The following is a 22,459-nucleotide window of genomic DNA, read 5'->3' as shown; positions in this document are numbered from 1 at the left end:
CAGATAAGACCTCATACCGTGCCAGATTACATTAGACCTTTCCCTATGCTACGTTTAAAGGGATTCTGCTACAAAGAATATTTTTCATCTTTCCACAGAATAAGTGATACATGTTGGATCCCTGGAGGCACAATCACTTCTAACTCCCATAGAGACAGCGCACATGCCAGACTGCTGCTCCATACAAAAGTTTTCTTCTCGTTGGTAAGGAACAATAGGATCCTCCATACTAATGATCCATAATTCATGCCAGGTATAAATCTGTTTGTCAGCAAGCATAGTCAAGTAAATGACTACAAGAGTAAAACTTTTTAACAAGTTTGTACAGTGTCACCAGCATGCACACAGTATGGGGCCATATAGCATTTATCATGCCCAGTCAACTAATTAAAGAGATCCATCTGCTCATGATTGATCACGATTCACTGGCTTTATAGGTAATATTCTCTTTCCTACATTTGGCTCAAAAACATTTAACAAAAATCAGTACTTTTTGTTTTGTACCAAATCTTCCCTTCTCCGGTTTGCACTTGTGCCAGAAGAATGTTGCACTTCCAGCCTTGAATCAGAGTTAAAAGGAAACCTACCATCAGAAATCTACCTATTAAGGATCTGATGGTAGGTTCCTATTAACCTACTAAGCCCTAATGCAGTGATTTTCAACCTTTTTTGAGGCGCGGCACATTTTTTATACTTAGAAAATCCTGGGGCACACCACCAACCAAAATAGCACAAAATGACACTAAAACAGTCATATTATACATATAGTTAATAATATAGATTCTAAATTTATTTTACCGGGCCTGTTTCGATAAACACAAAAGGGATTCCTGGCAGGAATGGTGAAAAGACGCACACGAAGCTCAACAGTTCTCATTTTCTCCCTGGTTTTAGTATATAGTGCTGATTATTATGTGGCTCATATACTGCAAAATAAAGGGGTACAATGAGAAGTACTATGGCCATGATGCCAGAGTACGAGTGCCAGCTCATATAATCAGCATATGAGCTGATACTTGTAGTACTCCAGCCTCATGACTATAGTATTTCTCATTTTACATTTCTCTGGGAAACAAAACACAGGGGGCACCATAGTTTGGGGAACTTTCCCCACGGCACACCCGACCATGTGTAGCGGCACACTAGTGTGCCACGGCACACTGGTTGAAAATCACTGCCCTAATGTATCTTTATCTAATCCTGTTATGCTTTCTAAGCTAAGTTATACTTGATCTAATTTATAAGCAAATTTTCCGGAGAGGCTAATGGGGAGTGGAGTAGCCTCTTTGGGCTCCCAGAAACGATTACTCCACGCCCGAGTAGCCTCTGTGATCCCCCTTACCTGCCCATTCACAGGGTGCCTCTTACACGGGAGCGCTGCTATACGCATGCATTTCGGCACTAAAGATGGAACAGCGGGAGCAATGTGAGGAGTGTGCTGTGAACACGTAGGTAGCAGGGATTGCAGAGGCTACTGAAGCGTGGAGTAGCAAATCCACCATCTGGAATCTACTTACACAAGTAGCTAAAGTGGCCGATGCCCTAGTGAAAGACTTTTCAAAATATGCAGATTAACTGCAAGTGCTATGGGGGTTGGGGGCCATCACTATAGCCTCTACAAGCCTCGGGGGATATACACCCATGTGTACAATGTCCTCTGAAGTCCATGTCACAAGTCCGGGCATACGCAGAAGCTATAGTTGCATGGCAGCTTTAGACATCATTTTACAGAGAGTGCATGCGCTGCTCTTCACTGAAATTGCAGGCGCTACAGGTGCCAGTGCACATGCGTGGGCCTCTGACATTGGCTTTCTGACACAGCAAAGAGCAGATGCCCTTATAGGAAGAAAACAGGGTCACCTAGACAACATCCGTTTAGAGTAGTCCTTGTAAGAGTAGGTTTAAACAATGCCTAGAAATATTTAATGATAATCTACTATTTATTTGGTTGGTATATTCACCTTCTCAAGTGGCATGTAATAGAAATTAAAAAGGCCCTGTTTAGATAAAAGAACATCCAATGTGATGATTCCCAGTGAAAGAACAAGGCAATAAACAGACAGACTACAAACTGTATGTTGTATTTGTACAAAGAATGACTTTACTACTTTGTACTTTGTGCATTGGTAATTCAGCTCTAGAGTAAACAAGGGTCTGATAAAACTACATATTACAACCCTGAAGGTCAGTTGATGAAACTCAGTAGACATGATGTCTAGAAAAGCCATTAACACAGTGTCAGATGAAAATATGCACTTCATCGGTTTTCTCCTGCCTTGGGGCAAGAAAGATGTGTGAAATAAGCACGAGAACAGGTGGCCTCACAGCTTTATTTCAATGGTCTTGCTTGAAGTAAGAGCCTGCTAACTACTGATAACCAAAGCTTGAAAATATTTCCCAGTAAGGAAATCAGTAGAGGTCCAAAGTGTAAAATGGATGTGTCCATACAAGCTCATCATCAGTATGATCACCCCAGAAATGCCCAGAACAGTCAGTTTGGACAGCTGCCATATCACATTGCCAAGACCAGAGACATCTGCACAGTGACATCTATTCTGAGCTCATTGCGTGAACAATGAACTTATCAATATGATAACCTGATATCATTACTGGGTCTGTTAAAGTGCTCCGCACAATGGGCTCTTAATGCTTTACTGTTGATTAAAATCTAATCAAGGAGCACAGGTTGTCAATCTTCCAAACAATGCTACTCTGCAATTTATGTTCATTGTTATTTGCTGGCTTGTTAGGTTACTGCTAAATAAAATGGGGATATTAATTGCTGATGTAAGAGAATATTTCATTATATGAACAGAAGGCTTGTCACAAGCCAGAGTGACTGAAAATATATAAAATGAAATGAATGTTTTATATAAAGTCTTATATAAAAACCTTCACAATAATAAAGTAGGAATAGTCAGAAATATAGTATCGCAAGGTGAATAATATAAAACTTAACATTTAATTCAAAAATACATAAAAACCACTATTATCACAGATAACAATGCACCAACAGCAACACCTATTAGCCACTGTAATCTACTATCAAAAAATACAGGGCTCACAAAGAAATGCCATTTTGGCCACTGATAACAAGGGGATCATATACACAATGTTGTACACGCAATGTATCATGACAGACAGCTCCAATATAGGCACTGGTAAAGAACAAGTAGTGCTGCACACGCCAGTCGCTCTGTCTGGGCTTCACTAAGCCGGATGGCCTGGAGACCAAAGGAGCCACTGCTTGGTCTCTACCACTATGAATTTTAAGAGTCACCGACATTTGTGACATATGTTTCCCCTGATGAATCCGTGGGATTGCGGAAGAAACGCGTTGCAACAACTTTCCTGTTATGAGACCATCTGGTAACGTGGAGTTTTAACAGCAAGGGGCGAGTTACACGTTAGGGACAGCTGTGGTCCGTCCTTGTCAGGACGGGAGTTTATGGGCGATATTAAGGTGATATTCTAGTATGTAAGGGATACTTAGGTTCTTCATTATCTGTGAGAATCTGATGGTCCGAATCCTGCGCCCAGGATTGGTAAGAATATTCCTTTTTCTTCCTTCCACATACTGTACTGCTATTATTGCTATCATTGCTGTAGCATACACCTTTTTCTTCCCTTGTATTGCATTGGGTATATACGAATACAAGTAGTTGTCATATATGTAGGATCGATTGCTAACTACTTGTTCTTTACCAGTGCCTATATTGGAGCTGTCCGTCATGATACATTGCGTGTACAACATTGTGTATATGATCCCCTTGTTATCAGTGGCCAAAATGGCATTTCTTTGTGAGCCCTGTATTTTTTGATAGTAGATTACAGTGGCTAATAGGTGTTGGTGTTGGTGCATTGTTATCTGTGATAATAGTGGTTTTTATGTATTTTTGAATGAAATGTTAAGTTTTATATTATTCACCTTGCGATACTACATTGAATAAAGTAGGTGATTGGTACAGTCCCTTACAGACACAATTTTGGATCTAGAAGTAAAAATAGGACCAGTCTAATAGTCAGAAATATATTCATAGGATTTTTATAAAAAACAACAGACATATTGTTACTCAAATGACCAAAGATAGCACCAGTGTTACAATATGTATATTGCTTTTTATATAGGTTAGATAATTGTGTGCTATTGTGAAGTTGGTAGTTTCAAAGGAATAGGTGAAAAAATAACTTTCAATGAATAAATAGATATAAAAACTAAAATGGATGGACAGCTAAATTGACAAACAATAGCTAACAGACACAAACAGACCATGATTGGTCAAAATAAAGACCTAAAATCACAGCAAAAATCAGGAAATATGTGTACAAATTACACCGAGCAGGTAATAAAATGAGTCTCATAGGGAAAGATGGGGAACAATAGGGCTGTTATATGAAGCTCACTGGAGATACCAGGCCAGGAGTGAGATAGCAACACTGCACCATGACTATTCTTGCCCTTAATACCAAAGATTTAGCTCCTGCCCTTACAAGGACAGATGTAGAGAGTCGCTAATGGTGTCTAGGAAACGCTAGCGGACGCTTTTCTATAAACCACTGTGTGGGTATCACTGTTCTCTCCCCTCTGGCAACCAGCATGAGACCACATTTTAATTTGCCCCTAACTCCTGATGAAGGAGTCACCAAGGTGTGGACCTGGAAATGCTTTGGGATACGGGATTTTGATTCTGTTAGGGCTTTCTAGGCACCATTGGGGACTCTCTGGGACTGTCCTGGGCAGGAGCTAAATCTTTGGGATTAAGGGCAAGAATAGCCATAGGAATGTCCCCGGTGAGCTTGATTTAACAGCCCTATTGTTCGCCATGTTCGCCTCCTGCCCCATAAAGACAGGTAAGACTGACTCATTTTATTACCTGCATGGTGTATTTTGTGAAAATATTTCCTGATCTCCAATGTGATTTTAGCTCTTTAATTTGACCAATCATGGTCTGTTTGTGCCTGTTATGGTCTATTTAGCTGTCCCTCCATTTTAGTTTTACATCTATTTATTCATAAAAAGTTATATTTTATACCTTCTTCACCTATTCCTTTTGAATTTACTTTGGGTGGTGGACTCTTTATTGACAGGGAATAGGGAATTTTGGACCACGTTCCATTTTTTCCTTACTTGAAACTGGTAACCGACAGCCATAAAACACACTTTAATGTTTACCATTGGTATTTAGCTTCTCTTTGGCACTTTAATAATGGAAGGGCATGAAAGAAGCTGTTAACAGAGATGTGAACTTAGCCTGGTTTTAACAAAAAAAAATCACTAAGCATACTGGAATTATTTTTTTCCATATACAATTGGTGGTATAAATGTGGCATGATTAATAGATTTTACAAACCTTCCAAGCAAAGCACTTTGTAAAACTGTCAAGATGGGCTTTAACATTTCTAAAACAAAATTCTGGTGAAGTTTATTTAATTTATTCAATCGTTTCTTAAAGCTCTCACACCTTACAATTCACATTTACTAGTTCCATCGATGCATTTTTATGATCAATGTTAACTTTATATATTTGTTTCCTGTTGCATATATTTCCATGGAATTTATCTAGAATCGACTATGGGCTACTACAGACCAGATCTTTTCTGAAATTATTTTGTTTCATGTCTGGCAATCTTCTATGAAAAGACAAGCCCCTAGACAGACTATTTAATATACAGGCGGTCCCCTACTTAAGGACACCCGACTTAAAGACGACCCCGAGTTAAAGACGGACCCCTCTGCCTACTGTGACCTTTTATAAAGCTCTCTGGATGCTTTACTACAGTCCCAGGCTGCAATGATCAGCTGTAAGGTGTCTGTAATGAAGCTTTATTGATAATCCTTGGACCAATTTCAGCAAAAAAATTTGAAACTCCAATTGTCACTGTGGCAAATTTTTTTTTTGTCCAGATCTACAATTATAAAATATAGTTTCGACTTACATACAAATTCAACTTGAGAACAAACCTATGGAGCCTATCTTGTATGTAACCCGGGGACTGTCTGTATACCTTTGTATCTCACCTCTAGGAACTTTTATTGTATGTTGCAGAGTTTATTTTAACATGTTGCTCTTTTACGCACTTTAATTTTCTGGCTGTTATAAGAAAATACATGACTAGCCCAGCACCTTAACTAAAGCAGAAAATACATGAACATGCAGCATTTAGTTCTTTGTAAAATGTGTATTAAAGTGCGTCTTTTTGCAGAAATCCTACACATAAGTATACAGGTCTACATGGAAAAAAAGCCAGGAGCCATCACACATAACGACTACAGAAACTTCCGGAATCCCAGTGAAGACAGCTTTATTGGTTTGCTAGTAGCCACAGAGACTGATATTTGATTAGTGGCTATGGAAAAGGGGAAGGTAGTTAAACTATTTGTATACCAAAACCTACCGATGTCATGAGATAAGAAATGCACAGAATGATTCTTTTAAATAGACCTTCCAAGACATCAGTCATGCTTTAATTTGGCAGGGAGGTATGGTAGTCTTCCATCCAATAGAAAGCAAAGACAAGACCACAGCAGGCCTTTAACCTGGAAAGAGGCCCAGGCATCTTGTTGCAGCTTAACTTTGGCAATGCTTTCTTATACTATAATGAAAGACCGTTGAGTAGCTTCATATAGGCCAGCAGAAATGAATCTTTTTTTTGAATCCATTAAAAGGACAGGCCAAAAGAAGAGAAACCTCAGCTCAGGCTGCAGAGTGAATATGGAATGTGAAGGTATAAAGGGGTTTCTGTGACGCGTAAGAAAAATATTTTGCATAAATGTATGTGTCCTATGAATAAAGGACTCATTCTCAAGCACTTTGACGCCCGGCTTATTTTATGTAATATAAAGAGAAGGGCAAGAGAGAAGCCCAGTGACCCCTCAGGTTCTTCAACTGGGCCCTCCGTAGAAGTAGATACAGATAATATGCAGAGATAAGGAAGGAACACGGGGGGGACCAGGGATGGAGGCCCCAACTAATTCTCATAGTGATCGTCTTTATTCAGTAGATTGTTGAAAGAGGATCAATAGTTGCCAAGTTTTGCAGAGCTTGGCATGTGTCCCATGAATTGAGGAGGAGAGGTCTTCCATGCACATACTATTATTTACTTTAGTAATCCACATGGCAGTCTTTAAGGGAATGGTCTGTTTTCACAGAAATTGAATGCAGGATCGCACTGCAATGATGAAGAAGAGTAAGAGGGGAACACTTTGATTCCAAATGTCACAGTGATGGAGAAGAAGGAGAGGAGGGTATAACTTTATTGAGTCTCCACAAATCAATGGTATGAGACGCTGCAACTCCTGCCAAAAAGGGGAGAGAAACTGACAAGACCAACATATGTCCTTCTCCCCACATCTCCAAAACATGGCAGGGACCTGTGTAAAGATAATATGCAGCCTGGTGGAACTCTATACCATCTAGCTAGGAGTTTATATCCCACTTCCTTAAATGTAGAGCTGATCGAGGCACTGTGACATAGTTCAAATATCCTAGTCTTCTGTACAGGAGTCTGGGAAATATGGAATTTCCACTTCCCCTGTTATAGGTAATGAGGGCCAGGATCCCGTGGTAGAAACGGGCTTTCAAAATTTGGCTTATTTAAGGAGAATTGAGTGGCCTGTACTTATGTTTGGCCCTCATCTTGAGATTTCTGAAGAGTTCACAACCCTGACAATTAGCTATTTAAATGGTCCACAATGGTGGGGCAAGCACTGCAGCTTCTGCACTGTTTACATTTATCAATGTATCTTCATGCTCCCTATTTAGACTAAACTTAATATTACATATTTACCCTAATCAGACAGCTGATCGATAGCACCCCTATCAATCTGATCATGACAACTAACCCGAAACAAATGGTCAAGGGGATTTCTGTGGATTTCAAATGTTGCATTGCAAAAAGTGAAAATATTATCGGCAATAATAGTCTGCAACATATATATGGATAAGCCTTCAATATTTTAAAACTGTTATTTCCTTACATAAATCCCAGAATTTTTACAATACAAACTTTAATAATACTATATTATTTATTCTTTCCATGACACAGTACATTCAATAATACAAGACATTAAGACAAGAACAAATGGAAGTGCAAAAGATAGAAAACCACAATGAACTAGAAAAAGTGGAAGGAGGATCCTGTTTGTGAGAGCTCACAAATATGTGTTGCAAGGGGTCACCAGGCAGACATGACAAATACCACAGGTACCTTCTAGGGTTTACATATTTTCCCTGCTGTATGCATCATCCATAGTACTGTAGGCATAGTTACTGTATGTCTGACATTTAGTCATTTTGATTTTAATGTTTAAACCTGCAGAACAAACTGCTCACCTTTATCTAGATTCACTTTATTTGGCATCTCCTTTAAATCCTACACTTAAAACTGATTACTGCATAATATGACCAATCAAATAAGCATGGAATATAACATGGGAACTCCTAAATGCTACCTTGCAGAATTTCAACTTTTATTTCACCTACAGTCATGGGATGTCATGAGATAATATGGGATTATATACTTTAAGTATTAGTGTGTCACATGTTAACAGCTCACTAGGTCACTAGGTAACAATCATAAGTGTAAGAGTGTAAACAATACACCACGTTCTAAATTATTATGCAAATTATATTTATCTCTGATTCTCCTAAATGGTCGATGCAAATGACAGTCAGTATAACAAAAGTCATCAATCAGAGTATAAATCGAATTTTAATGAGCAAACCTCCCAATGATAACAGTATAATTCTTCATAACTAAAAAAAAAAACCACAGCAGCTCTGGGAGGCTATTCACAAGGCTACCCTATTGCAGTGTTCCTTATGCATCTTCGTTTCTCAGATGTTCCGTACGACTTTTCACTTTTTTGCTTATTTTTGCAACTTTTTAGGCGCAAATCTGCACCTGGTCCAGGGCAGGTGCAAAGAAAGGATTTTTTTCATGGACCCTATTTTAACATGTGAATTGGAATTATTTCACATGCTTTAAAATGTTTAAAATTTTCACAGTAGTCTTTTTTTTTAAATTCTGAAATTTTTGCATTTACATTTTTTTAAATGAATTGGTTACTTCTATGGGTGAGGTCACATGAAGCGTTTTGATTGAGCTTTAATTGCATTTTATAACCTATTACAACAGCTGAGGAGAGGTGATTTGCCTAATCACATTACTGTTAACATTTGTGTTAAATGCTAATGTTAACAGTAATGCAATTAGGCAAATCACCTCTCCTCTGCTGTTGTAATAGGTTTCAAAATGTTTTCCATCTTTGCACAGGGAGTCTATCTCTGAATTATCATAGATGGTGATAGTTTAGAGGGGAAAACTGCTACAAATGTAGAATATAAGTCATATAAAGGCCAGACATAGTGTTGAAAAGTTATGTATATTTTGGAGTGTAAACTTGGATCCCATTGTTTTCCGTGAACAATGAAATAACAGGGTTCTTAGCAATGTTTCAGAGATTATCACTATGTATCATATTATGTTACAGTATTACTGGACACAGCCATTATGTCACTATAGACAACACATTTCTTGTGTAGTATGTCATTGGTATCTATATTCTCAAATGCCAGGTGACATGACATGCCTATGCAATTTTAACAGGCAACAAAAGAACTAAGTGGCGCTCACTCTTTTGGTTCCAAACTGGGTCCAAACCTAGGCCACACCAAAGGTAAACATAATGTAAAAACAGAACTATAGTATATAAATGTAACCTCATTTCAGATATAGAGTTTCCTGTTGAAAAGTCTTTATTTTCCATTACAATGCCATAAAGGGGAAATTGCTATTATTTTTATTTGCGTTTCTTAATACCTTGACATAATACATGGTAATAGCTATACTCATTTCCCATATCATCATTATTTTTCCACATCTGTAGTTAATAATTAGCAGTTTGGGATCTGCAAAGCTTAAATCCCCTATGCGGTTTTAGATGCAGATTTTATGAGCCAAAGACTGAAGTGAATCCATCAGGTAAGTACTTCCTTTTCACATCATTTTTATATCAATTTCTGGCTTTTTAATGGAGGGAACTTATCTTTGTAGTTGTGCCTGTCCCCTTCTGGCGTAGGAAATGCTAACGAATCAGTTGCCCAAAAAATAGCGACTTGTTTGCAACATTTTTTACAGACCTTAATATATGCCAGATTTGTCAGTCTAAGCCACTATGATGTGCACAAGAGCTCCTAAAGCAGTGAAAAAACTGGTGCACTAATCCTTCTTAATGATAACCTCCCCCATTTTTTTAGTCACTCAATTTGGTAGCAACTTTTGAATCCCAACACTTTTCCTGAACTTCTAGTTTCTAAACACTTTTTCGTTACATTTTTTGACGTATAATAAGATAAACTAAAAGCCAGTGTACCAAGTTCTATTCCACTTTCGTAAATGTGGAGGCATTTAAGACACTTTTTGGTCATGCCCCAATTTCTTAAGCCCTAAACTAGCATTTGCGATTATTTCAGGGCCTCTGCGCCACTGCCAAATATGCCCCAATTTGTGCATCAATAAAATGGATCCTGCGTCAAAAAACACATTGGGGCTTATTTACTAAGGGTCCGTGGAACACTTTCCGTCGGACTTCCCAACATTTTCAGGGATTGCAAGGCTGGGACAGGTATTTAGAAGGTGATTGTGTCGCACGCGATCGGATTTAATGCAACAGAAATGGGGGGGGGGGCGGGCTGATCTGACGGGTTCAGACTGAGCGCGGGATTTAACTTTAAAATTGTGTCGCAATTTGCACTAACATGCACCGGGAAAAAGAAGGTGAACTCTGTCGGATCTGAGCAGCGAAGTGACACATGAAGAATATCGGGCGCAGGATCTTAGTGAATCGCGGCAGATGTGCATAATCGTCGGAACAATGCACTTCGGGTAAACTCCTCAGACAGGTAAGTAAATGTGCCCCATTATCTTTATATCCAATTCATGGTTCCTTTAGAAATGAAGTTGAGACAGAGGAGCATTAGTTCACTTTAATCTTCATCTCTAAAACATTGTCATCAACCAGTTATTATGGAACAAGCAGATATTATTTTTCAATAGTGACGGGAGAATTGTTGTTGGATAGCCGTGGTTTTCAAATTAATCCTCTCCCATAAATGTCATTTTTGCCCAGACACTTTCTTCATATGGGGCCATGCACACTGACCTTCGTTGAGGCTGATATATTTCAAAATCCTTTTTCTTCACCTCTTCCTTATTTCTTCTGACCTTGGTCTAATGTTCATGTATAAAGGTTGTGATTACTTCAAGACCATGGTAAGGTTCAATGTATAGTTAGATAAACTATAGCTCAAAGCTGTCAAGAGTCGGAGTGTTCAGTTAGCTTATTCCAATAGTCAATGAATGGAAGTCTACCAGCTCCTAAATCACCTCTCATGTTTCAATAACATTGTGTAGGGCATATTATAAGTTAACCAGACACATCCTTTTCTGTGTGCCACAAAATAGAATTATTATGCTAATTCAGTGTTCTTATGCAAGTAGGTTTCTTGGCACACCAGGGAAGTTGTTGTGCAGCCTGTGCCCCTGTATATTTTACTTTCTACGCTTTCTTCCTACAGCCGATGTCAATCATTGTGTAAAGAGATGGTATTGGCCAGCAGAGGGTAGTGTACAAAGAAGAAAATGGGTACATTGGCAGCAGGGCAACATCTGCCATGAAGTGGGTGATGATTCCGCCCGGTTGGGGGGGGGGGGGTGCAGCAAATTGGCAATAGTACACACTTGCCAAAAGCCAAAAAATCTATTATATTGACGCCTCTGAGGAACCTTATCTCAAAATTGATTTGAAATATTTCTTGAGGTTCAAAAGCTATCAACCCTTTAAACCATCCTGCAGGTTCATAACAATTCAATTCAACTCATGGTGTTTTTTTAACATGATAAACCAGGGACACTTACTCACAGATCCAGCCTAAGATTGTAATTGGTCTATATCACAAGAAAATACATACCGGTTTTCATCTAACAGTATGACAGTAAACAACGAAAAGCATACTGTGTAACACCATAAAAGTGCTAAATAATCCTGGCTGGACAGTGTTAAGATAAAAAAGTGGCAGAAATGTTTTGACTTTTTCAATTCGGCAAATGATAGATAAGAGAACCACAAGACAACCAGGCCACAAACTCCTCTTGGTATATACTGAAAACTAAAATCCAAGGCAGGATGTTGCTGAAAACCACAAGATTGAACCACACCATTAATTATATGCCTTTAAATTGCAATGAAAAGCACATGGCATCAACAATAAAATTTAGCTTGAGCACTGTCATATTTAAAGTTAGAATATGTCAGACTCCCCAGTCACCTGATACATTGGGGCTTATTCACTAAGGGTCTATGTGCGCACTTTCGGTGGACTTTCCGACGTTTTCGGGTTTGGCACGGCTGTGACAGGTATTTAACAGGGGTCTGCACTGGCATTGTGTCACATGCGATTGGATTTTTGGGCAGCTGCGCTGGCTTTTATGCAACAGAAGTTGGGGGGCTTGCCGTCTGATGATCCGACTGATTTTGACTGAGTGTGGGATTTAACTTTCAAATTGTGTCACAAGACAATGCACTTACATATCCCGGGAAGAAGAAGGTGAACTCCATCGGACCTGAGCGGGGAAGTGACACATGCTTGATATCGGACGCACGATGTTAGTGACAATGAACTTTCGGGGAAATTAGTCTCACAGGTAAGTAAATGTGCCCAATTGTGGCAGATTTATCAGACTGTTTGCAACGGAGTCCTATCCAAATTTGCACCAAATATATGTCTCAAACACCTCACCTTAATAATTGCAAATTCAAGGTACTGTAAGTGGAGATCCCTAAGATGTACATGTGATGCATCTTACCTCTGTGACAGAGATTGACTGACATACTAGGGAATCACCCCTTGTCAGGCAAGTCTTTCCAAGTATAAACCCTTTCACCAGTCAGTCAATAGTTCAGTGTAATGACTGTCATCTGTCATTCCTTATTGTGTAGTTTATGTTGTCACCAGTAAGTCCTCAGTCTAGTATAATCACTGCTGTCAGTCAGTACTCAGTCTACCACCTTTCAGTTCTTGGTCTACTATAACCACTGTCACCTGTTCTTCCTCAGTCTATAATATATGCTGCCAACAATGTAGTACAGTCACTGCCACCAGTCAGTCCTTAGTGAAGTACGTAGACATACAGTCATCATTCAAGTATAATCACTGCCACCAGTCATTCCTCAGTCTGTAATATATGCTGCCACCAGTCAGTCCTCAGTCTAATGTAATTACTGCCTCCAGTCTGCCTTCAGTATAAACACTGCAACCAGTCTTTAGTCTATTGTAAATGTTGCTACCTGTCAGTATGCAGTATAGATTGCTTAGACATTATGTGGTAGTGGTCTATAATAGAGTCAGGTCTTCAAGATGACTTGAACAGCAAAGGGCCATGTGGAGCCTTAGAGAGTTCACATGTGTCTTGGAGCTGTGGGGTAAGTAGTACACAGTGGTGTCATAGCATGTGGGAGTATTGGGACATGGGGTAGCAGTGGGTGAGTTGGTCAATACTTGTGAAACAATAGTTAAGCTGAGAGTAATAGGTAGACAGTAGGTGTGCTGAATGTAATGAGACAATAAGTGCCATGGGGGATTTTAGGGCCACCTCCTTTACTAAGTATATTGTACACATAAATCTGCAGAAAGGCAGTAGCAACTTCTAAAATTCAGTGGGATGCTTTTTGTTTTCCTCCTCTTCTTTGATCCCTATCAGGCAGGGCCCCTTTGAGGTAGTTTTGCTGTGGAGTCCCAACCCGTTGCTTAATAATAATTATCTTTCTTTTACAGCAGTTTGGTTAATGTTGGTGCTTCATGGCACAGGTTTTTGTCATTTTGAAGTCTTTGTGGAAGGCACTGGGTTGTGAAACTGGGGAAGAAACGGTCAACTAGAACCAGGCTTGTTTCTTCCCCCAGACATTGTGGGCGACGGCTCCGGGCGCAACCCGGTGGAAGAAACAAGGGTGCCTGCAGCCACCACTTCCCCCAGTAAAAAAAAAAAAAGGATTCACCTCCCGGCGCTCCCCCAGCGCTTCTAATTTCTTTTGCTAGGGTTACGTGTATACTGGGTGGGAGCCTGCATTGTGCTGGGGCTACCTACTGGGGGGAGGGTGGCTGCAGTGTGCTAGCTCCATATATACTGGGGGTGCAGTGTGCTGGATAGCTATATACTGGGAGAAGTGTGCAGTGCGACCAGGAATTGGTCCTGGTGCTGTGTTTCTGTACGAAGCTTGGTTCAAGTACTGAACTTATGTATTGAACTCCATGTTACTGCTGTATTTTTGTACTAAGCTTAGTTTAGGTGAAGTGCATGTCTTTAATATTTTTAATTTGTGGGTGCTGTTTATTTTTAAACATTTTTTGAGATTTGCCCTCTACAAAAAATTACCTAGAAACTGCCCTGACTGGACCTCATGAACATGGAACACCCTTGGGCGGCACGGTGGCTTTGTGAGTAGCACTTCTGCCTTGCAGCACTGGGGTCCTGGGTTCGAATCCCACCCAGGTCAACATCTGCAAAGAGTTTGTATGTTCTCTCCGTGTTTGCGTGGGTTTCCTCCCACACTCCAAAACATACTGTTAGGTTGTTTAGATTGTGAGCCCCATGGGGACAGGGACCAATTTGACATGCTTTGTGCAGCGCTGCGTAATCTGTGTGCACTATATAAATAAAGAATTATTATTAAAGGCTCATTTTCATTTGAATAAAATTATTTCATTGCATTCAGGCAACAAATTTTCTTTTGCTTTGCTTGTATGATGCAAGGCACTTTATCGTCATATCAGATTCCCCTTAAATATCTTGTACATGTATTTGAAATATAGTAAACCTGTTACAAAGATGCTGACCATGCACCCTTTCCCCAACACCAAAAGTGGAAAGAGAAGTAAAAAGTATCAAATTTTGGCGCAAATATGACACTAAAATATGTGACTTATTGATAGCTATTATAATTTCACAATCATCTATTCTTTTACCATGCCATGGAATACCTGTATAATGCAGCTCACTGCCCTCAAATTGGTCAAAATGGTTCTTGGATTGGTCTAGCTCATACCTAGTGCCTGATAAAGAGACCTAAGTAGTCTTGAAAGCTTACAATCGTCATCTTTTTTAGTTAGCCGATAAAAGGTATCAACAACTGAGGACTCTCAATTTTCATGTAATGTCTTCTTTGGCATTTCCATTGTGGTCAATAAATGCAGTTAATATGGATACAACTTAAACATAATTAAATAAATGTAGAATAGCATAGTGCTACCCTAACCATAGTAACTAACATATCAAAATTGGAATTGCTTAAAAAGTAAAAAAATATATATAAAAAGCAGGTTTTACCTGCAGAACTAGCTGTTGCCAGGCAGTGGTAAGCGGTTGCCCATTGCCAACGTTGCACACGCTCATTCTTTCAGAGGGCACATTGGCACGCTCAAGTTGAAGGGAGACATTACGGCGTTCTTCTTCTAAAGCTCGGGTCAGCCTCTCAAAGCGGGCTTCTTGCTCTTTTACAGAGGCCAGGATACTGGCAGCAGATCTTATGTCATAGTCATCCATAGCTGTTTGTGAAAGAAGTCTCTCTGGTAACTGCTAAAGAAGGTTTAAGGAAAATGTGGAAAATTAGAAAACCGTCATCAGATCTGCTACACAAAGAACATGAACACACGTCACCCACAGAGGTCACTGGACATAGGGGAAGAATCAATACAGAAGGAGAATACGGTGAGTTATGGTGAGATTTTCAGGCTTATTTCAATATATTCAGCTATTTTACGTCTTTTTGCCTTTAACAGAACAACAATGTATTTTCTATCTAACCCCTTTTTAACATATTTTTTTTATCACATTATTACTGAGAAACAGAGACATCAAGCTTTATAAAACACAATTGCCACTGGCTTGAATTAACAAAGCTGTGCTACTATAAGGAGTAAAACAATCTCTTGGGGAAATATGAAGCCCTTAAGGAGAAAATAAGCTTCTATTTGACATTAAATTTTCATGCATATTCTAAAATCATTTTCATTGTGCAAATAACAATGTAAAGTTAAAGAACATAAAGATAATAGGTTTTTGGAAGTGGAGTCTACTCTTTGAAGATCTCATCAATTTGACAACACTAAGGTAAGCTTTCAATCTTTGCAATGAAGCAGAAATGCTGGGGAACTTGTGAACTGGCAGGCATTTGGAGGATGTACTTGTGTGCTATGGGGAGCTATGAGTCTGAAAATCATATCAGGCACAGCATTGGGAAGTAGAGGACATGTATATTTTTCATGGGGAATGTAGAATGCTTTTCTTTGACATTCCAGCTTACAAGATCATATCGACTATTTGCATGACTGATATTTGGAGAGTATGACCAAGCTTGCATGAACACGCACCAGTCACAATAATGAATGGCGCCTATATTCACAAACAAGAGACACTGAAGACCTTTGCCTGGGAACAAGCTGTGCTGGATTTGTTGGATTTTCCATCCATACTGTAGCTAATCAGTGGAAATATCAGGCAACATTGTGCAATAACAAGACTGTTCAGATGTATAACAAGTGGCTTGCAAGTCGTGCATTATCTGATGGTTGTGTCTGAGCCATCTAGTGGCCTTTTTTGTTAATTATATGTTACTATACCGGTTCCATTTTGTCCCATGGGAGCCAACCTCCTCATGTAAGCCTACATTGTATCTGGTGGTGCTGGAGGGTCCGGACTTATGATAAATGTCCCCCAATGTCCTGGAGTGATGTCCAACCCCATCTTTATTGTAGGGATTGGGTGAAACTGGGACCAGAAAAATAATGCACTTACTAAAAACACTTATGTATGAAAGTTGCATACAGTGCTGCACAACAGTGAAGATGAACATCCCCAGATACAAAATATATGTGCCCTATATACATGACCAGCATGGGAAGTAAGGGTTGGGAAATAGGAGAAGGAAATATGTTAACAGAATATGCATCACTATATAAACTACATTATATTGTGAAGTCAGCGTGTCTCATCCTATTCCAAAACCCATAGTTCCCCGATTATATATAGGACAGATCATGTCCATCGTCGTTCATCTTAACTGTTGTGTTTGCATAACTTGTATATTAGAGTATTAGTAAGTGCATTTTCATCTGTTCCAACTATCACGCTATCCCCACAACTAAGGTTGAAGTGGACATCACTGCAGAATTTATTGCATTTTTAGGGGGAATTCATCTGCTTTTCAGCTTATGCCTCTCACAGATACGGGGGGCAGAGCAATAAGAGATAAACAGTACAAAAGAAGTATGCATAAAGAAGGTCTAATGTACAATAGGGATGAGCTCAGATTAATGAAATCCTTCTATTTTGTTAGAAATAAACACAGGGACAATTTTAATTGAGGCATGATAAGTAATACCTAGAATTGTTTATGGTTATATACATTGAGGCTTTGATAATCTTTAATTTCACAACTAGTTAGAGCAAAGCTCTCAGCACTTCTTAAAGGAAAGTATAACTACAACGCTTTCCATGACACTTTGTTAATGAGTAAATGTAATTAGTGCAGCTTCCATGAAATTGGACTTCTAATTAGCTTTAAGTAAAGTAAATATGTCTGCTAAACTCAGAAACCATAGCCACTTTATAGGTGGAGGACACTGTTCTGAACTTTTTTGCCTTCCAAAGTTTTCATTTACAGTCAATTGTCTGTATATGTGTCATGAAACACTATGATGGTGCCTACAGGGGTGGTACTTCCAAATATCTAAGTGGCAAAACAGATTAGTTATCCTAAAAAAAATCTGACTTACAAATGGCCTTAATTGAGATCTATTTAATACAAGAGAATGACATGATAGGAAAACCCTTGACCAGCTGCACACCTCAACGCAACCACTTTATGGATGTAAAAGTACACATACAATATATACATAGAGTATTGTGAGTCATATCAATAGCTTGTCATTGGGTGCCATACATCAACGGATACATGCTTCAAATATAGTTTTTTTCAATAGCCAAATTGCAGTCACTTATTGACATTGTTTTCCTTTTAAGTTGTTAAAATGGATTTTATATTGTGATATTATAGTTAGAATGGCCGGAAACTACACATATAGGATGCTATTGATGTATCATGAACTACAAGGCATATTCTAGTGTCAGTTTTATGGTCACCTATAGGCCATTTATGAGTGTTTTAATGACATGTATAATTAAGTTCTTTAGCAAGATTATTAAAAAAAAAAAATATGTATGTGTATGTACATGTTCACTATGCTGGAGACAGGTGACACAACATTTTTAGCAAGAGAAGAACTGAGAAAAAAAGGCAATGCAAAACCAAGTGCACAGAAAGCATGCAGGAGAGAGAAAAGCAATACACACCTAGCTGAACGTTAGGATCTTTTAGAGATGCTCAGACATCACCCACTAGGACTAGTAATGTCTATAGAAAGAACAGCAGCAGCCTGAAGCAGAATCAGCTACAATAGAGAAAGGAAGGACAGGAAAGGTTAGTCAGAGAAATTACAGCAAAATTTCTGATGTCTTTATATCACTGCTAAACGCTGAACATCTAACCGGCCCTATTGAAAATCTTACAAATCATGTGCTTGAAAAAGTTTTATATATCATAGTCGAAGATAATAGGCTCAGGTATATTGTAACCAACTGTACATAATATATTTATATTTCTACCAAGCTGAATATATCGTCATCACTGCATTGTGCTTTGTTCTGTAAGTCAAGGCTATTACATACATATAGCTCCGTACTATGAAAATAGGGCCAATGGATATTTAGGTTTTACTCACATTAATATTTTCAATCATTCTTTGCATATCAGTATCTTAAAATGTAAGATATGTTTCTTACAAAGACGTTGCTTATTTACATATTTTTTGCCTTTCAACAAAGACCATGATTGTTAAAAGTACGCCATTAATAGACAGCCAAAGCCATGGGCAAAATGAATCAGAGAAACAACGTGTTGGCATAGGAGAGATGAAACAACCACAGCTGGCAGCCAGTGCCGGGAAAGGAACGCAGTGCCCACAATGTTCTGAGATTAATGTCTTCCCCTACAGATGGAATGTAACACTAAGCCTCTTGTAATGTTACAAATGCTTATTTTGTGACATTAAACCATTTTTACAAATAAATATAATGATCCGACATTAGTATTCCCTGAAACACATTGAGGCTTGATCTTATATTCTATCATATCCCAAACAGAAGCACTTTAAGTCAATAGAAACTGTGCATGCAAATGTGCCTTCAAGTCACTGAATTATTTAACAGAGATGCCATGTTGTCTAAAAACAAATGCGCCATAGTGAGGACTTGTAAAAAATTAAGTTGTTTCTGGGATCATACAATTTCTTGTGAAAAAAACACCCAAAAACACTACGGGTCATAAGCAAATTGTTTGTCTCACTATTGAAGGTATAAAGAAATTCTGGGAATCTTGAGGAGAAAACGCGTATTCATGAACAGGAGTAGATGATGACCAGAAGAAAAAGAATTTACTGCAGGAACATACTTTGTGTCAGGTCTGCAGGTGTTTTCTCCTTTTCATGATTGTATTTTTCTTAAAAAATTTTTCAGATACTAAAACATATCAGAAAGGAAAACACATCCAAATCTTCCCAGACATGTTAGATCACCACAGAGCAAATAATATAAGCCAGGAGTAATGCCAAAAACAACCCAGGTGCAGGTACAAGAAAAACAGTCTACAGATTAAAATGACTACAAGCTGCTCCCTATCAGAGTTCAATTATTGCTATTAACAATTCCATTCTATTCCAAGGTCTATGTAGATTAAAGTTTTTCCTATTTTCACATTTTAATTTCTTTGCAACTTTTTAAAAATACATTCCATAATTACAGTATGTCCAAATTCATGTTAAGCAAAAAGTTCATAGTATCCCAGTAAATAAGGTTAGAAAAAGATGTCAGTCCATCAAGTCAAACCTTTTAACTCTAAATTATACAGTGTTGATCCAGAGGAAGGCAAAAGCCTGATACCAATTGGCCGAAAGTAGGGACATATTCCTTCCTTACGTTGGTCAGAATATCTCCCTGGATGAACAGAATATACTGACAAAAAGTTTATTGTGGTATTGTGATTATATTTTTGTTCTCAATAAAGGCATCCAGGCCCTTCTTGAACATGTTGAAATTATAAGCCATTACAACATCTTGTCGCAGAGAGTTCCATAGTCCACTGTGATGGTAGAACTGCCCCTCCTTTAGGCACAAAAGATGCCCCCTTGTCCTGGTCACAGGCCTAGGTATAAAAAGATCTTTGGAAATAACTGTGTACTGACCATTCCGATATTTATACATTGTAATGAGGTCTTCCCTTAGTCTTATTTTTTGTATGCTAAACCTCCGATCTTTGCAATCTGTCATTGTATTCCCGGTCCAGCCATTCCCCTAATAAGCATGTATCCTCTCCTCTGCATCCCATACCGATCATTTATGTCCTTTTTAAAAACTAGAACCCAAAACTGTACAATGTTCCTTTTATGCGCCACTGTATCAAATGCTTTGGAAAAGTCCAGATATACAACATCTACAGCCTTCCCCCAGGTCCTCATAGAGCTGATCAGATCAGTCTGTGTCAGGATCTGAGGTAATGGAATCTAAGTGGCACCTGGTTTTCACTAGAGCCCACCGCAAAGTGGGATGGACTTGCTGTGGCAGGTTACCATCAGGTGGCTCCACAGGCATGACTTTGCCCACGGTGGTGGCCAAGGCGTGGTACAAAGTCATGAGGCAGAATCGTGGTCGGGGACAGGCAGCACGGGATCAACATCAGGAACAAAGCTGGAGGACAGGACAAGCAGCAAGCAGTCAAAGTCAGGAATGGAACCAGGGTCACAACAGGAAATCAGCAGACAGGCACTAGGCAATGAAACAAGCTTTCTCTGAGGCATATAGCACAAAGATCTGGCGGGGAATGCTGGGAGAGGCCGGCTTATATACAATTCCTAGAAATGGCCAGCACCAATTAGTGGTGTGCTGGCCCTTTAAATCCTCAAGCGCCAGCGTGAGCTCACCCTGGGAGAACGGGCACTGGGCTGCGAGTAGCTGAGCAGGAGTGTAGAGAGGTAAGACAGCAGAGCGGGGAACTGGGTGTGCACGCAACCTTAGATGTGGGTCGTGGGAGCACCCATGACAGTTTGACAGGACTGATCCCACATAAACCCATGCTGATGCTGTGTTAAAAGGTTATGTCCATTGAGATACTCGAGGTTGCCATCTGTAACTGACCCATCAAATATTTTACCAAAAGCCAATGTTAAACTCACTGGTGTGTAGTTTCCGGGATCACTTTTTGACCCTTTTATAAATATTGGCAACACATTTGCTACGCACAAGTCCTTTGGAGTCAAGTAATAAGTCATCATGATTATCAGTACACAACTCTACTTCCTGCTCCCTCCTCCCCCCTCCTTCATGCAAACTGGAGCTGACCCCATGCTGCAACCAAATCTCTGTCAACCCACAGGGAAGGGGGAGCAGTAGGTAGAGTTGTAAGAGCAGTGTGCATATAATAATGATGACTCCATGCATTGATCCAGTTTGCTTGAAGGGTGCCAGGTAAACTTTTATCAACTTTTAAAAGTGAGTAGAACCACTAATGTTAATGATAAAAGGGAATTCATATTAATAAGGCTATTGCAACCTGTCATTGGGTGAAAATGTGAAATCCTGTTAACAGGTTGCCCCCATGTCTTATTCAGTAAGGCCTGTCCCATGTCTGCTCCTGCTATTGACAAACTATTCATGTGTCAAAAACAGCATACAGAGTTTAGGAAGTGGAGCATCTCACCTACTGAGGCAACTTTTTTTATTTTTCAGAACCCTCACACCTTATTCAGGTAACTCCTTATTCCTTATTCCAACACCTGCACCGACTGAACAGTACAGGGCACATGAAAGCCTGTGGCATAGGAGAAGAACATTACAGAACATTACCTGTTCTTCAGGCATATGTGCCATGATAGACTCCAGTAAGAAAAGTAAGACTCCAGTAAGAAAGTCCTAAAAACTGCTATATCAAGTATACCATTACCGGGTGGTAAAATTCCTTTAAACCGGTACATTTTTCTTAGTAGATCTGCCTAACTGTATGAAATTTTGGATGTAGGTAATTGGGGAATGAGTCTATATTTTAGATTTTATCAGAAGCATTACATTTTATATATATCAGTTCATATAAGATGTTAATCCATTATTATGGGATGCCCTTCATAAGTCATTATACCACTGGGTAACACAATTTTATATTATCTCTTGCAGGACTAAGCCAGTTATTTGACGTCTGTTTCCTATGTGGACAGCTGTGAAACTGTGAAACCTTTCTTGACTGTCTAACAATAAGCAAGGTTTCTTTTTTTCGAGTTGACATAGAGGTCATAGAAAT

The 22,459-nt window shown here is 39.1% G+C and overlaps 1 protein-coding gene across 6 annotated transcripts in view; it reads right to left on the bottom strand.

Moving 5' to 3' along the window:
• Nucleotides 1-22,459, bottom strand: part of ARVCF (ARVCF delta catenin family member) — a 463,598-nt gene that overhangs the window by 144,135 nt on the left and 297,004 nt on the right. For 4 of the 6 annotated variants that reach the window (XM_072144471.1, XM_072144475.1, XM_072144474.1 and 1 more), the window contains exons 4-5: nt 18,409-18,506; nt 15,385-15,633 (exon numbers count right to left, since the gene is read on the bottom strand). The exons of 1 other annotated variant lie outside the window; for it this stretch is intronic. In XM_072144471.1, coding sequence (XP_072000572.1) covers nt 15,385-15,600 — 216 coding nt within the window. In that variant the 5' untranslated portion in view covers nt 15,601-15,633; nt 18,409-18,506. The remainder of the gene's footprint in view (nt 1-15,384; nt 15,634-18,408; nt 18,507-22,459) is intronic. One more of the 6 variants, XM_072144473.1, reaches the window with a different exon arrangement.

This window comes from Engystomops pustulosus, chromosome 1 (genome assembly GCF_040894005.1).
Source record: "Engystomops pustulosus chromosome 1, aEngPut4.maternal, whole genome shotgun sequence".
In the NCBI taxonomy this organism is placed as follows: domain Eukaryota; kingdom Metazoa; phylum Chordata; class Amphibia; order Anura; family Leptodactylidae; genus Engystomops; species Engystomops pustulosus.
Note: the sequence above shows the minus strand (reverse complement) of the source record. Positions and strands in the feature narration are given on the sequence as shown.